This window comes from Phalacrocorax aristotelis, chromosome 2 (assembly GCF_949628215.1).
Source record: "Phalacrocorax aristotelis chromosome 2, bGulAri2.1, whole genome shotgun sequence".
In the NCBI taxonomy this organism is placed as follows: Eukaryota; Metazoa; Chordata; class Aves; order Suliformes; family Phalacrocoracidae; genus Phalacrocorax; species Phalacrocorax aristotelis.
In genome coordinates, this window is record NC_134277.1 from 67,042,794 (window position 1) to 67,060,456 (window position 17,663).

General features: G+C 39.7%; 1 protein-coding gene across 5 annotated transcripts in view; it reads right to left on the minus strand.

The window, feature by feature from the left end:
• The window catches only part of LOC142052967 (uncharacterized), a 265,027-nt gene that overhangs the window by 32,614 nt on the left and 214,750 nt on the right, over window positions 1–17,663 (minus strand). For 4 of the 5 annotated variants that reach the window (XM_075083901.1, XM_075083902.1, XM_075083905.1 and 1 more), the window contains 3 exons: window positions 14,256–14,384; window positions 12,338–12,493; window positions 8,849–9,006 (listed from right to left, as the gene is read on the minus strand). In XM_075083901.1, coding sequence (XP_074940002.1) covers window positions 8,849–9,006; window positions 12,338–12,493; window positions 14,256–14,384 — 443 coding nt within the window. Of the gene's footprint in view, window positions 1–2,290; window positions 2,784–8,848; window positions 9,007–12,337; window positions 12,494–14,255; window positions 14,385–17,663 lie in introns of those variants that run through there. The other variant, XM_075083906.1, reaches the window with a different exon arrangement.

The window sequence follows — 17,663 nt, forward strand, 5'->3', positions numbered from 1 at the left end:
AAAACCAAGCTTGCCTTTCCTGATTATAATACCAACAAGGGCTACAACAAGTAAAAAATAGTGCTGCCAGCAGAGAGTGAAATCTTTTTTAATGCTATTTTTAGAAGGCCTAATGACCCCAGAGTTTCAAGCCCACTTTCCTTTATAGCAAAGGTGGAATGGATACAAATCAAAGAGCCATCATACCCAGCATAAAACCTGAACTCACAGCTCCAGTCAGCACCAGATCAGCTAGTAAAGGATGTTCCTTTTAACCAGTAAAACATATTTTGTCAATGAAATTTAGTAGGGAGCCGCGTTATTGTCCCTAACTCTACTCCAAATTAAATGAGAGCTACTACTTTATTTACATATTTATGCTATTTGGTCAGACTCAGAATCCTGCTTACAAACAGCTCCAGCTGTAGGTTGCAGCACACATCACAGGCTGGAGAGAAAACTGAGGGAGGCAAGGGTTCCTCTAACCGTCTCCATCCACCTCCAACTATCTTTCAGAATGCTAATTTGTCTTCTTCTGTCTCTTTGCAGTAAGGCACATTGGTCCAGCCTTAATTCCAGTGTTCCCAGACTTACATGGGTTGCATTGCTCAAGGATTTAGGATGAGTCTTAATAATGGAAGACAAAATAGTGTCAAGATATATTCATCTGTATGACAGAGGAGTGTGGCAAGAAACTCTATTTTTTGTCTTTTCTTAAGCACACTCAAAATGTTTCCTTGGTATTTTATTTGAACATTTGTTTTAATAACACTATTTCCAAATGTCTGTAAAAAACAAGTAGAAATTTATTCCTTAATCCTGCCAATACAATAATAAAAATAAAGAAATAAGACAAGCCTGATTATAGAGAACAAAATGGGAGGGAATGGCATATTTGAGGTAAAACTTATCTGAAGTCTTAAGAATATTATGTAGATTTACTGTATTACCACCTGTGACACACACATACGTATTCTGCATTTTCTCAAAGTACTGACCAGCCACTTAAAAATACTTGGTACTTGGATTTAGCTCAAATTACTGGATCTTGTCCAGGGCCAGGACAGCATCTCAGACATCCAGGTAACCATATAGTTTATCAACAACTCATATATCCTTCGGGTTTGTTCCTATAAGATTTTAAGTACATTGTTTAATGGAAAACCCCTAAGTCCTTCCACATCACAATTTCTGCAACATCCTCCAGTCACAGCAGATTACAGTAAGTCTTTTACTTACTTGCTGCTTGTTACATTTGTGTCTCATTTCTTTTCTCTCCTAATATTAACTAATTAATTCAGCATGATGTAAAAGCCAAAAGCAATTTAATTGACCAAAATCTCTTAATCACCCAGTTTAACAGGTTATCTCTGTGTTGAAGAACTTATCTTCAGCCCTAGAAATCACTTTTCTATTGTCATATATCACCCATGAACCCCTTCCTACTTCAGGAATCTGGAAAGGGAGATGGCTATTAAGAAGATGGTCTTGTAGGGCCAGAGCAGGATGTCATTTTCACTGTTAATAGAAGTCATGCCAGTAATGCTCTAGGAGCAGCAAGTGTATTCAAGTAGTGTTCTCTGGGGGAAAAAGATTTTTTCCTTCAGCTGCTCTTGCTCTTGTTTCATTGGTTATTACTGCTATTCAATAATGATGCATTTGCACTGGTATTGATCAAAATATCCCAATTTTCAGATCTAAACATACATTATATTTTGATTTGTAGAGGGCTATCAGCATTACTTACACTTCACTAGGCAGGATTCCTTCTTTTCAGTGTATCAAATAGTATAAATCAACAACACTTACAAAACTCCCCTCAGGGCTTAAGGTATTTTACTTTCAAGTTCCAGCTCTCAGAAGCATGATCAGCCCTCCTTAAGAACCAGTGTCATCTCCTGCTTCATTTTCTCTCCTAATGTCTGTTTTGCATCGCCACATAATTATAGAGGCCTTTAAGTATCATTCAAAGGAACAGGGAGGGGGCCAGAAATATCCACTGTATGAAATGAATTTCAGGTTGAAGTAGCAGTATTCTGTATGGATGTAAAATTGCCACAAAATACTGAAGAATGCATTATTACCAAGTCAATTTTGGTAAGAACACAAAATCTGTGTGTGGTATGTATAGTAGTATGCTGTTCCACAATAACTACAATGCACATGCTTTATATGCATGATTAATGGAAATAGACTGCGCAGGGTGAATAGTACAGTTACCAAGACACCATAAGCGCAGAACAATTTCCCAGGAAGATTTGAAACTGTATCTTTTGCAAACAAGCTAATTCATTTTTTGATTTAAGCCTCAGTCAGTACGTTTACAGTGGTAATTCACCTGCATACGTCTCAGTTTTATGACTTTCCACTTACCAACACAGTTTTAAAAGAACAGACTCCGTTCCTCTTCTGGTTGACACATGGGGAACAAAATTATTCATTAGACTATGAAGCATAAAAAAAGACAGGTTAATGTGCTAATGGCAGGCTGAGCATCCAAAGATGGAGTTAAGGGTCTTCCCTTATTTGTACACGAGTCAATGTGGAACAGTGCCACAGGCTTTGTCTAGACTAAGATTTAAAAGTGAGCCGTTAACACGTCTTAGCTAACACACTGAAAGTCTTTTATTGTTCTACATGTATACTTTGATGCCTCTTAAGCTGATCAAAATGTAGCATGGTGGGAAATGAATCTTAATTGAGGTAAGAAGATGTACACTAGGTGATGCAAACCAGAAATTGGTCAGAACTCAATAGCTGAAGGTTCTTTCTGTGTCCACCTTCAGGTAATTGGCTAGAAAAACCTATGGAGGACAAAGTTAAATTAAGTACTATTTATGCAAGTGATCAGCTAGAATCTCCAATTTTATTTACATCAAAGTTAAAGCAATAAGACATCACCCCATGCCCTGTTAACTTAAGCTGCAGTGCTCATATTATCTCTAAAGCAATCTTATCCAGAAAGAATAATAGGAAAAAACCCCAAACCTTTCATTCCTATATTTGAAGTTGAGGTATAATAAGTCAAGAAAACCAACAAAACTCTTTCCACAATTTGATAATTCTTAAAAATCAAGGACGAAGTGTTAAGAATGACATAACTTCTTTGGCCCAGAAGAGTGATCTACGCTCTCTGAAAGCCAAGGGAATCATTTAAAAATACTAAAATAACACATATTAACCATATTTCACTTTCCTGTGTTAAAATCACAACACTGAACTTATTTGGATAACAGTGACATGTGCTTTATAAACTTCCTGTCCAATAACGGTGCAAGGATGGGTACTACTTGCATGACAGTTAAGCAGTAATGAGCAAAATAATGTGGTGTACATGTAACAATGCAGAGCAGAGTTAAAACTGGGTATAATACAAAACTAAGCGAAAACGATTTGACAGATAATGGCTTTATGTTCATTACCATTGCTTTGCATAGAGAATTAGTTATCCAACCAATCAAAAAGAATTCTTTTCTGTTACACACATATATACATACATATGTATATGTACACATATAGGTACGTGTCTCAAAACACTGGCTTTAAAAACAAGAAAAATGTTACCAGCAGACAGACCAATACATCTTTAAAAATCTGGCTGAATTTTCACCTTATCGATGCAGCTGTGTTATTTACTTATAGCCTGAAAGCCTGTTAAATAAGCTATCAGTTGCATTTCTAGTATGTACCCTTGGAGTGAGATGTTCATTTACAGTGACTCAGGCAGAGTGGGACAATTAAAAAGTTGAGGACTTCTATCAAGAAAAAAGACTTTTTGGTGGCACATGAGTTGCAAAGAAATGCTAACATGCTCTTCAGTTCTGACACAGCAAACAAACAAGCACAAATAATTCTTGATGTCTGGAAGTGAAAAGAAATGCAATGCCATTCTCTGGGTGGAAGGTCATACTTATTATTTCAATATGGAATTTATTCTGGTAGATGGATGCAGACCAAGAGGAGAAAAGTCAATAATCTTTCATGCATTCAGCTTGAGTGATGTGGATTTCACTCTGAGCAAGGATAGAAAAGTGAAAAAAACCTGGATTTTTTAATAACATTATATAACTGCAACGGGTTATTATGAGTTTTACTCACTGAAGCTAACCAATTAACTCGAGGATGTCATCAACCAGAATCAGGATGGAAAAACATTTAGGGAGGCAGCTTCCCTTCTGTAAATAACCTTTACTAATTCATCTTTAGTTCATTCAGTTTATAACGTGACCTGCAGTCAGTACAAGTTAACTAGCAGGATACATTAAGCAAAATCAAAATACATTCTGTTTTCTAGCCATTGTCCATAACTTTGCCTCATCCCTGTAAAGAATGAGATAATGAAAACTCATAAGGTTTGTGAGATTCCCCTTGCAAAATCAGAGCAGTAAAACTCTGCCTTTCTTATTGGCTTATATGTGGCGTAATTTTTTTGCTAAGGCTCTGGTCAACAAATATTGCGTTTCTTCCAGGGGAACACCAATGCAACTTGTCTCCTTGAGAGCTACTGCTGTGTTCCTTGGAAGACAGAGAACATGGGTAGAAAAATGTCAGGGGGGAAACCTTGCCTAAACCTCGGCCAGGCAGTAAAAGTCCTCAGGGAAAAATCATGTTTATTAAGTCACTCCTCTTGTTCAGTAAAGGTTAGCAAGCATTTCAATGAATTTCCTCTTGGGTCAAATAAAGCTGAAAAGGGAGTGGATGTGATACCACCTGACAGGCCTTGATTTTTAGCTGGAAGCCACAGTACGATTTTGGACTTTCATGTTCTGGATCTTGGTATACAATAATAATACATCATCTCCATGCTTATTTTGCTGAACAACCTAAGAACAGTTATTTTATTTCCAGAGCACAACAGAAGTTTTTTATGCGATGTTCCATCACTATGTGTGAATCTAGAGCAGGCCAGCAATAACAACTGTTTAATCACGATGGCTGCAATTGTGGGGTACAGCAGAAAAGTGCTTCTGCTCAAGCTTTAAAAGAACCAAAACCTCTACTTATTTTCTTTCAGCCTATGAAAGTGTGCTCCTGTGAGACGCTCATTGTGTTCCTCTTAAGGAAAATAAATCCACTGTATTTACCAAGAGATGCATTCCGCAGATGATCTAGCATCTCATTAAGATGATTTTACCCCATATTTTTCTGGCACACAGGCTCTCACAAACAACATTTTCAATACTCTGCTCTTCAGATCTCATCACAATCCTAAACTAGGTCACCTGGAATGAAGATATGGTACATAAACAAACAGATCAGATCCAACCTCTCCCTTTCTTAAACACCTGGTATTTAGAGGTATTTTCCCTGCAAAGGAAAGTTAAAGAACAAACAAACAAAATTTTAAATACCCCTTTATTAATAGCTGGTTCCTCAAATCAAGCTCAGATTGATAATGAGTCACAGTGACTCTCAATCGAGGGCTGTCTGACGGATTTTGCAACACCAAATATCTCATTTCTAGCAGACTGGGACATGGATTTGCACCTCAGGGGCCTGAGGGGCTGAGGCTGGAATGGCTCCAGCACGTGAGCCATCTCTGCACCCCAAGACAGGGAAGCTCCAGGTTGGAGCTGAGGTCATTCCTGTCAGGGCGGCAAGCAGCAAGACCTATTCTTAGCGTGTATTAGCTGACATTTGGTAGAACCATGACAAGGACGAGGGAGTTTGTGAATACTTTGCCAAGAGGCCAAGAGCCACGTCATCCTGATATCTCATATTACAACTACAGCTTACCTCATGTTAGTTACTGCACGTTAGCTGAGACGTAGGAAAAAATACATTCATTGCCTGGTGAAGACAAGGCAGCTGAAATTAACGATAAGATGAACTTGCTGTGACACGGGCCATATTTAATTAATTTTATGAATAAACAAAGAACCAACCTAACATTTCAAGGGACATGAAACTAATGAAACCAATGTTAATGTTGAACTTCTGAACAATTTGTCAAAATACAACCTCTTAACCGTTGGTTTATTAGAAAAAAATGGGGTTTGATATTGTTTTGGTATTTTGCTTTCTAAAACACAAAAAAATACTTTAAATGGACAGCTGTTATCCCCAAAGGTATTTATTTTGGCTGTCTCACTCTTGCTACTCAGGCAACCTTCAGGGAAGGGGACAGGGACAGGAAAAGAAAGACAAAGGAAAAAACAACTAAAAGCAAAGTAAGCAATAAAATATTGAACCTCCAATCAAGACCTACAGAAGAAAATTGCCAAAGCCGAAATCAAATCAGTGCCAGACATTGTTGAAATCATCAACACAACTTAAAAATTAAGTTCAGGTTCTGATACAGAGCCCTCGAACAAAAAATAACCAGTTCAAATTCCCTGGTCTCCACCAGGGAATAGTAAATAGTAACTAGTTGCAAATCACAAACCATTTTCTTTACACCGATTTCAGCTGAGTTCAGTAGTTCAAAAAGTCTCATTATTGCAGCAGATAAGGAAGAATTATGACTCTGGGCTTGACATAGTGGAGTGCCTCCTTACACACTGTCACAGACATCACAGGATGCACCAGAGATTTCTTCGTCAAGGAGAAATAATGAGCTGTCCTGGGTCCACAGTGTCTTTTATAGCCTCCCAGGTGTTTGCATTTATTTATTTATTTATTTATTGCACTTAAAACACTCAAAACCTGTATCAACTAAGTAATAAAAAATAAACCTTTATCAGCATAAACCTGATAAAGATCAAAACAGCAAGTTTGCTGACAGGGCACGGTAATGGAAATAATCTGTTTATTCAGCATTCTCTTTTGATAATACGGGATGCATTCAGATACCTTCTTCCACAATTCCCTCCTCATTAACATCCTGTCCAGTTAGCTGCAGGCCATGACGTAGTCTCCAATAATAGTTTTGGCATATGTTTCCTAAGGAAAGGCCTGGCCACCCTTCTGTTGGGCGGATGTCGATTGTGTTAATGCTGAAGATGCATATGCACCGCCTCCTGCTGGGTCTAAGCCTCAGCATTCACATGACCTGTCACTATCACTTAATACCAACCACCCCAATATCACACACAGCCACCACAGAGCTCCTCTATAAATGGGCAATGTATGTATGTGTGTGTCTATGCATATGTAGACACACATCAGGCAAGGCAGATTAATTTTTAAGGTCCTAAAGCAATGTCCAGAGGATGGAGTTCTCAGCTGCTTTCATGCTGGGGTTCAGGTTTCTGGAAAGCCTTCACCCACAGTGTACATTTTTGCTGATGACACCCAGCTGAGGAAAAGCTGGAGTTTTACTGTGAGATTATGTCTCCTGTGCACTGCTAAACCAGAAGATGCAACAAGCCAGAGACAGAAATTACAGAAAGTCGACAAAGAGCAGCCTAGACTTTATTTTCAGGATTTCACATTTTTCTAAATAGAACAAAACCAGTACAATTCCTGACAGAAATCCAACTCTAACTCTTCTGTGCCCGTGTGCCTTTGAATCCAAAATTTTGAATTTTCACCTCCAATAAATAGATGTATATCTCTTTGCACAGTTCTAAAAAGGAGGTGACTTGACTGTCTCCTTCCCAAATTCTTCCTAAAGAGTTGCATATCCTCACATTCTCTCATTAAAGCAATTAAAACAATTCAATAAGGCAACAGATACTAGTAAAGATGTCAATATTGATATTGCTTCCCAATCAGCAGTCTTAACCTGTGTTTACAATGTTTAGCATAGCATCAATACTAAACACAGCCAAAGTACAAATTCTCTCTGAGATGTTCTTTTCTGCACTCACTCATCCTGCTTTCCCCACCTTGCCCTTCACGTGACAAGTGAATCTGCATTGCAAAACTTATTTTGACAGAGACAGGGCAAGGGCTATAATCGGCCATAAAACCTTCTTAGAAAAACAAGCAGGACAGGCGTTTCTTCCTAGTACTATCCATCTGTAGATTGCAGGGTACTGAGGACTGCTGATTTTGTTTTCCCTAAAGCCACATTTCATATAATCCCATGCTCGGCAACACCCTTGTGAACTGCTGACCTTTCTTAAAATGGCCATAGATTATCCCCAAAAGTGAAGCCCTCTTCAATGAAAATGGTTGTTCCCGCATATCTATAATTTAGAGAGGAAATAAAAGAACGCAGACAGGAAGGAAAATATGGGGAGATAGAGAAGAAAAAATGAGAAAACTATAAGTAGATAGTCTATGTATAAATTCTAGACTAAAGCAAAACTCCTTATTTCAAAATGTGCCACTTGCAAAACTACATGTATTTTAGAGGACAAGTTTCACCTGCTCTGTGCAATTCTGGACTGTAAGGAACTATAATTGGGAAATACATTTTAGGTACAATACAATATACGCTGAGAAGCCAGCATGGTAAAAGATTACAGGGAGTTAACTGCAAATCATGCTAAAGATCTGGCCTCCTTCCCCCTTCATGCATGTCACAACATCTCTAAGGTGGTACAGAAAACGCAGTGCAGAAAGCCAGGCATGAGAAATGTCACTCACCGACGTCGTTTTGGTTACATTTCCCATCACCAAGCAGACAGGAAATGTTCTCAGGCTCACAAAGAGGCAAACAGAAGCCAAAGCTAAAAGTAGACTCTTTTTTTCCCCCTCCCTGCACACTATTACTCTGAAAGAACGGAAGCCATATGGGGATCGGGTTATTATTCAGCTACTTACTGCCTTCAGGTGGCTCCAAATTAAAAAGAAAGATTGTCAGCAGATGTACCCACTTACTCCACCTCTTCTTCATATGGCATGGTACAACATTATTACATCTATGCCCATCACCATGCTCTACGCCAGCGTTTCTCTACCCAACCTTTCCCCCCACCCCCCTTTAGAAACTCACAGGTCAATGGCCAAGGTTAAAAAAAATCATTCTGGGCTTCCTCACCTCAATCTTCTTTTTCTTTGTTTTTTAAGCTGCTGCACCTGGAATGCAGCTTTGTCACCCGTCTCTGCTGTAACCACTGCAGTACCATACCTGCCTTCTCTTGTCCCCGGGGTCACGGAATGCATTTTCACTTCCGTGGGTCTTAACATCTCACTAACCTTAAAAGAATTTGCAAAGGAATTAGCCACTAAAATGAACAACCGTACCAGATTTTGAAGTTTAATCACACCTAGCCCAGTATCTTCATTTTCATACTTAAGACTGTAGGTGGACTGTAGACTCAGGGGGCAGGTTGTCACTAGTAGTGAATTGCTAATGTGAACAAATAGGCACATGCAGTAAAGAGGTTGAATTTAATAAATAATAATGATTAGTACTCTTTCCCATTTTGCTTTTTACTTGTGGATAGCTGGACAAGAGAAAGAGCTGTTTCTTGTAAACAAAGATATTATATCAGTTATGTTCACTCAAAACCACCACGGACCTCTTCAAATATATAATTTTTTTATATATTTGTATCATTCAATTTGATTGAAGGACATAATAATAAAAAATTATTCATTCAAAATCAAATAATCAAATAATCCAATGGTTAATATATATAATCAAATATATATATTAAAATATGTGATATTCAATGTATCTCAAAGACAAAATAATGACGCAAACTTCATGCACTGTTACACTCGCTGGTAATTCATATCCACATTACAACATGAAAAAAATTATGTAGAAAACTATTTGTGCAATATTTCAAACTCATGAACTCATTGGCTTGCTTCGCCTTCATAACCTCACCGGCTGATTTGCAACTACTATGATTTGCAAGAGTAGCAAAATAAATGTAAAAACAACCAGGTAAAATAAATCCAGAGCACTAATTTCAGGACATCTCAGTGTAAGCATTCCTCCTCTGTTTGCTCATACAAGCGTAGAGAAGTTCATCACCAATAACTGGTATGACTGAAAACAGGAAGCGCAGCTGAAGTTTCAGAAGAATTTTTCCCCATGTGTATATTTGAATTATTTGGTGTTTTCTTGATACAAATAATGAAAATAGTTTTCTACCTTCTATTTTTTCTAGCTGTGCCTTAGTGGAAACACTTCAGAATATTTTGCCATTCTACTGTAACAACAAAATTCTTTTCTTTGTGAAAAAATAAAGTAGTAAAGATTATATCAGATGTTGTTCATTAAACAATATAATCAGAACTATGCTACAGGGAAGTGAGGCTGAAGGTTAATTTTGGGAATGCAGCAGGAGAACCTTTCAGCTGTGAATATTGAGGCAGCTTCCTCTCGAATTACTGCTCTTCTGTTATTTTTGCTGCTGCTCGTGAACTTTCCAGAATTTGCCAGTGAATACAAACTAGAGAAGACTTCAGACTTCTGAATTCAGATTTCAAAATACTATTTTTTAGCTACATTAAAAACAACAAATACAAAAAAATCATGTCAATTATTTCCAAGATAAACTGGTTGTTCTTATCCATTCAAATCAACTTTGAAACATTCTCCTGCAGGCTCTATTTCCCAGTCCCCAATGTTGAAGCATCCTTAAAAATCACTCTGTGCAATTGAAGAAGGCCCATGTTCTCCAGCAGAAGTTTCCTTATGCTAATAAGGGCTCTGAATTGATTCGGAAGGCACTATCAAAGTCAATATGCACTTTACAGTAACACAGGCTTAATTCATGGTAGTATGACATGAAATTAGACCAGGGCCCAGCAAAGCACATGCGCACTCAGGTTTCCTCACATGTGCGAATGCATTCAGATACCTTTATTCTAAAATCCTCTTAGAGGACTTCAACAATTCATTTAAAAGGCTTGTTGAGATTTTCTGGTTTTCAATACACTTCAGTCTCCCTAGTGATTATAATCTGCCCCAAAACCCACAGCAATGTCTGTAGCATGGCTAAATCCCACTCACCAACTGCAAGCTTTTTATCCTAATATGAAGTAAAAAGAAAAGGCACCTAGATTTTGTGCCTGGGCTGGAAATTTTCAAGACAGTTTCTGAACTTTTAATGCTAACAAGATATTAATATGTATCTATATATCTGCATGTTAATATTGTGACTCAGGTTTATAGGAATATGCTTCTAATATTCTATTTTAAACTCATAAAAGTACACTCTTACTGCTATACTCCTTCCCTACCTTTGCACAGTATTTCCTTTCTAAACTGTCATTGCCGTTTAAATTAAATTATATTGCAACATGTCTGCCTAAGCTTTAGGGACAGGGACAGCCATTTGTTTGTGCATACACTTTTATAGCACGCACTCCTCAAAGTAAGACTGGAAAAAAAAGGCAGTATAATTCAATTTCATCATATCATTATTTACTAATTAATAAAATACTCCCTCTGGATGCAAATACAACTTTAAGCAACAATTTTCCCACTTTAAGTAAGAAGCACTACTACAGTATAAACTGAACACTTCTACACAAAGATAAAGACAAGCTGCATTTTGAGCCACAATATGAAATGCAATTATTAATAACAACAACATCATCATGTTCAGTTCAGCGAACGCTAGGTGTCTTGGATCTTTGGTGCACAGGAGCATCCCAAATCTCTTGTTGAAACTGCTCTAGTCCTACCCTTTTAAATGGATGGACTGTATAACAGATAATTGAGTGCAGGAGGTGACCACGTAGCAGATATTGCGTGCAGGATGTTTCATACCGATAAGTAGCAGGAGCAGTCATCCTGTTGTATTTCTGGACCCGCATGGTCCTGAAGTACAACTAGAGGTGTTAGAGATACTATTACATTCTGTTCCTAAAAAATCCATTTGCTACACTACTGAGGCTGAGAGAACCACAGATATTACAGAGTCATCGTTGGATGTGGTCTCTCAAGGCCATCTTTCCCACCCCACTACTCCTGTGACCACCACTTCAATGATCTTGAACTGGCTTTTGGATAGCCCTAGGTCCTCCCCCAAAAAAATCTTCTGTAGAGGACATGTTGCCTACCCAAACTTCCTCCCTGCTGCAACACAGCCTCTGCACCAGGGGACTGCATATGCCGCTTGAATTTCCTGAGCCTCACAAGGGGAGGGGAGCCATCCAGGAACAGTGGGCTCCTGGGCCTCTCAGAGGAAAGGGGCAAGGGGTGGGGGGAGCAAAGGCCCCACATATCGGTCAGTCAGTCGTTTCCTCTGGCTGACAATATGCAATATTCCTATTAATCCTTCTTCTGCAGGACAAGACAATCACCTGCAGAGCTAAAATCTATATGCGACACTCAGGTCACAAGCAGGGCTGAGGGTAATATCAGAGGCACAATTACCACGGAGAGGAAGCAGCCAGAAAGAGGATGATAAGTAATAACAATTTGCTTATATAACAACAGGGGACAAAGAGCCATATATCTTGAGCAAAATAACATCTTACTTCTTCCAAGAAATAATAATATAATCTCAGCTGACAAAATATGAACTTCAAAGTATTATTTTAGCATGAGGAATAATCTTACTGCTAGCTTTGCTTCTGTGCTGTGTCTGCCTAGCTCTCTGGTTGCTCCAGCCGGCTGTTCAGAGATTCTCAGGCGGACCCCATTCGAGCAGGGACAGGACTGGAAAGGCGCCTGTGGCAAAACCTGTGTGAAGTACAGGTCTGCGTTCATCACCTCCTATGGAAGTAGGAGAATTAATTATTAAGCTGCTCATGGCCTTTGAACCTCAAGAGTTATGATCTGAACAAGAATACACCCTGTCGCTGAAGTTCACTGAAGTGCAGATGCTGAAACTATAAGACTAATTCCCTTCCTTAAGGGGAATCAAAACACCCTGATGGCACCTGGTGAACATTAAAGCCAGCTTTGGTTTCAAAGTCAGAAGCCCTTGGGAAAAACAGAGGTCACATTTGTCAGGTCACTCTTTGCTCTCCAAACATTGCTTTCCTCCTTTCTCTCTTTATGTTTGCATTAACACTATCAAGCCTGACAAATATTTTTCTTCTTTTTTTCTTTTCTTCCCCCTCTGTCCCTATCCCCCTTCAAGTCTCCCGCCATCTATACCAGCCTGTTTCACCCTCACTGTGTGAAAACCTGATTAGGAAAGCAAGCTCATTTGTATGATAAAGTAGCAAAACAGAGCTGGTAAAGCCAAGCAATGCTGCGACCCCTCCGTGACCATCACGTGGTTATTCTCCTGTGCTTCAGCCTGTGGGTCAGCATCTGTGCAATGCTGTCCAAGTGCATGGAAAGCAATTCCTACACCTTAAAGCAGGGCCGCAGCTACTCATGTGGCTCCTGAGTGTGAAACAAGCAGAGACTGAATCCTATAGGAAGGCAAAAAACACAACAGTGAAGCAGCTGGTCTAGGAGTTTGTTTTCAAGAGACAGTGGCAGAAAAGAAAAACAAAAATGTGGGGTGGGGGAGATGACACTTCTCCCTACAGGAAGATTCTTCTCAATTGTTTGGTTAGTGGTGAGTTCACATCTTATAGCAGAAGGACTCAGATCCCTTTCACAGAAGCCACACTAACAAAAAGTTATAAAATGTAGCTGAAGATGGACTCATTACCTATGTAAACTAACATGCACGGCAATATTCAATTATACGCTTGCTAAATCATTTCCTTTCATCACCAAACAAAACAAATCAGTGGGTCAAAGATGAAAATATCTTGTAGGAGTCAGAAGTGCTCTACTGTATCTAAGAACTGTACACAGCAGAACTGAAGCCACCTCCTTTCCTGGGTCTAGGCACCTACCTGTATTATTATCTGTAGGTGAAATGGAGCAGCATGAACACTGTCGGCATGGCGATATAAGGGGAATTTGTTCCCAGCTAGGCCCTTACCCTGTAATTTTTACATGTCTGTGAATACACTGAATCAGGAAGGCTTCAAAATGTTAATGGATGAAAAAGTGTCTTGTTTTTTTCTTCTTAGAAAGGATGTCTACAATGCTTAACACCACTCTTTTTTGAAATTTTGGTTTCTCTTGCTTACATGTAAAGATAAAATAATTGGATAAGCCATTTAATTTGAAAGTTAAATTCTCTGAGTTTCTTCATACACTTGCTCATAAGCAAGGTTTGGACTGCAGCTGGAAGTATGGTACATATACATGCTGTCCCCAAGGCACTGAGGGGGAAGAGTGCTACAGGCAGATGGAAAGATACTCTAAACTCCATTTTTAGAGATATTAAGCTTTTGAAACTCTGCCCCCACCCCCAAATGGTGGAGATGTCACTCTGCCAACTGTGTAACAGCATGCCCAAGACTGGAGGCACGTACCATCTCAGTACTCCTTGGATTTCCTCCTCTGCCCACTGGCTTATGTTCCAATAAACTCCATTCCTTTAGCAAAATAAAGGCTATGTATACAGATATTGTATCTGAAGTGCCTGAAGCTGACATCACATTCCTCTCCCTTATGTACTCACACAACTTGGAGCCACTGCTGAATTCCCAGGGGCAAAGTAATCCAGTGATGCACTTCCACAATTACCTGGGCACAGGGGGACAGAGTTTGCCTCACACTCCATAACAGAGGTCGTCCAGGTAGACAGAACCTGGAAAAAGCCAACAGCTCCACTTGAGGAAGCACAGACTTTTTTCACTTCATACAGTTAATTTCTTTACAGCCAGGTGTTGGTATACTACAAACCATGAGACACCAAAATAAGAAGGGTTGGTTAAGGTGAGTGTGTGTTTATTCCGGGTTCATCTTTCAAGGAAAGAAAACAAAGTGCAGTATTGGTGCTTAACAAAAAAAAAACAACAACCCAACACTAAATGGAGACAAAAGCAGTAGCTTCGCAAGAACTTTTCCCCAAAGCACAGCATCTGCCTGTGCTTCAAGAACTCTCCAGCCCTTGGGTCACGACTGATCTAGCCAGCTTCACTTTTGGCTGGATACAGCCTTGGTCCTCCCTTCCTCCCTCTGCAATGCTTGTAACTGGTTGACAATTTCAAGAGCATGGCACTAGGCAGGGGGTTTTGTATGGAGATTTGCAATTTTTTGCAAAATCATTCTCCTCACTCTTTCCCTCTGCTCTACCCCAGAGCATCTGTGAGAGGAAAGGAGTCAGTGGTCTGAGTGTTGGAGCTCTATGTTTTGCATCAAAGATGTTAATTTCCTTCAGGAGGTAGACCTGTTGCACACAGAACACACACCAGGCACCAGTGGCCACCCCACAGCAACATGGCAGTCATCTGATGTCACTGTGAGCTCACACACCTGCTCCAACGGCACGCAGAGCTGAGGGTTTTCCCTGATTGATGTGTGCAACTGCTTCACCAGGCTGCGTGGGTGAAGGATGTGGGCTGGCCCCAGCAGCATACCAACCTGAACTTCCTCCTGACATTGCACAAGGAGAAGACAGACCAAGACTCATATCTGCCCATTCACACAGACAAAGCAGCAGTTATAAAAATACATGACCTTAAAGACCAGGACACGAAGTAAGAGAGAGAAACATCTCTCCATTTTTCTTTTTCTTCCCTTTCTCACCAGGACTGCAAACAAGTCATGCATGAAAACACCAGCATAAAAGCAGAGGGCTGGCTTTACCTCTGGTGGAGCTCTGCTGACTCAAATCAAGTTACACACACAAACTAGGTTGGCCCGTTTCCTTCTCCATCTTTGCTACCGCACTTCTATTACCACTCTCCTAGGAACTCACTCAGATATTTTTAACTCTCTACTTGTCTATTTAACTCAAAAAAAAAAAAAAAGAGAGAAAAAAGGAAAAAAAGGGGGGGAAGAAAAAGGGGGGAAGAAAAAGGGGGGGGGAAGAGGAGAAAGGGAGGAAGGGGGGAAGAGGGGGAGAAAAGGGGGAAGGAGGCAAAAGGGGAGAAAGAGGAGGAAGAGCTGGTGAAGGAAGGAGGGCAAGAGGAAGGGAAGGGGGGAAGGGAGGGAAGGGGGAAAGAGGGAGAGAAGGAGGCCAGGGAAGGGAAAGAGGGAGGGAAGAGGGGGGAAGAAGTGGGGGAAACATTGGTGGGGGACCTGGGGGAGGGAAGGAGGAGCAGGAACCAGAGGGAAGTTAAAAAAAAAAAAGACTGCTGTGCTGTCTGCATGAAAAGTAGAAGTTTGGCTTAAGAACGTATCTGGAAAGTACAGAAGGACCAACTTCTCCAGTCTACAAAACCAACCCTTGTACCACATATGCTCTCCTATCTCCTGAGAGGAAATTCACTGCTCAGAAACCTGATATTCTGTATGCTCTAATTAAGGAAAGAGGAAATAGCTTTCACAGTCTCTTCTGCAAGGGCCAATGAATACAAGTCAAACACTCACCTAAGACCATGAAAACACTTTGAAAAGGAGTAAAACAAACATTCTGTTAATTTCCCAGATGTATATGCAGTAATGTTTCTGATATAAAGGGCAGTGGGTAGGAAAGGGGGAAATAATTTAGTGATGTGGGAGGAAGACGTACCTTTATAATCCATCCTCAACACATTCTATGCATTTGTGATGGAGGGATTCACTCTGAGCTGCTTTAGCAGGGCTACCAGCATGGCACAAAATGAACAGCGCCACGTCTCAAAAAGCTACTTTCTGAGAAGCAGTATGGTTCTCTGGTCACGCTTGTTTCTGTAGCACCTATTAAATGCTTAGGTAAAGCTAGCAAGAGTCAAGGGATACACAGCCCCAAGTCTCTGTCCACCTCCTGAAGTTTTGGGAAGAAAGAATTACTCCTGCAATTATTTAGGAAACTCCAAGACTTCTTTCACATTGAAAACACTTTCTGTCCATGGTGTAACATGTTATTCCACCTGCTTCAAACCAGCTTTGTGATGGCGAGCTTTCATCACATTCGTACAAGAGGTGATGGGGGGAAAGTGCTAGCCAAAAGTAACATTTATATACACATTTCCAGTTCCACTCAGCATCAGTTATCTGCATGAGTCTTGCCCGTTTGAGCTCAGCAATAGCCCTGAAAGAAGGCAGGTAAACCCAGCAACCAGTTCCAAGATCAGAGATTGCAATCAAGTGCCGTTCACTAAACAAGCCAGTTACCAGTTTTTTCCAAATCTAGAAACTGCTAAAAGCATGCTTAACTTTTTAAATGCAAATGCATTTTATTCTTCTTGAGACAGCAAAACTGAAAAGGAGGCACTTGACAGGAAAGGCATTACTAGTCTAGAGATAAGAGCTGAACACTGCTGCTCCTGATGCAAAAACACACAAAACTGATGCAAAGAGATGGCCATGCATTCTTATGCACCTTCTGCATAAGAGCCAGCTGGAACAAGAGTAATCGAGATGCAATGGTGAGAACAAGAAGTGTAACTTTTCTTATCTGTTTTCTTCTACTGACATCAGTTAATCATAAGACATACTGTTCTTTAGATGTGGATGCTATACAAGACCTAGCCTCTTCCATCTTGTTTTGCAAAATATGAAACAACTTCAAAAATAGAAAGTAAGTGTTGGTTTCCTTTTCAAGTGTGTTTTATTTGTTGATCATTTAGTGGGAAAGTACTAAACAATTCTGCTGAAATATATTGATCTGAAAGGACTTTACTGCTACAGGCTATGTTACATCCTAGGACAAAGCAAAGAATTCTAAATCTTTACAGGCTGCCTGTGCATACCTCCAAAGAAATTATAATGTTTTTGCACCTTTTTGCATCTTACACCATCCACAGAAAAAAAAATAATTAGGTCTGATATAAAAATTATGGTGAGAATAAATCAATAATCATACTATTATTAATAGTGATAAACTCATTCTTTATATAGTACCTTTTCATCCCTAGAACTCAAGGCACTTTGCTTATTGTCCTCATTTCACCAATATAAGACCTGAGGAATTCTGAGATGGAGTTACTTTCTCTGGGCA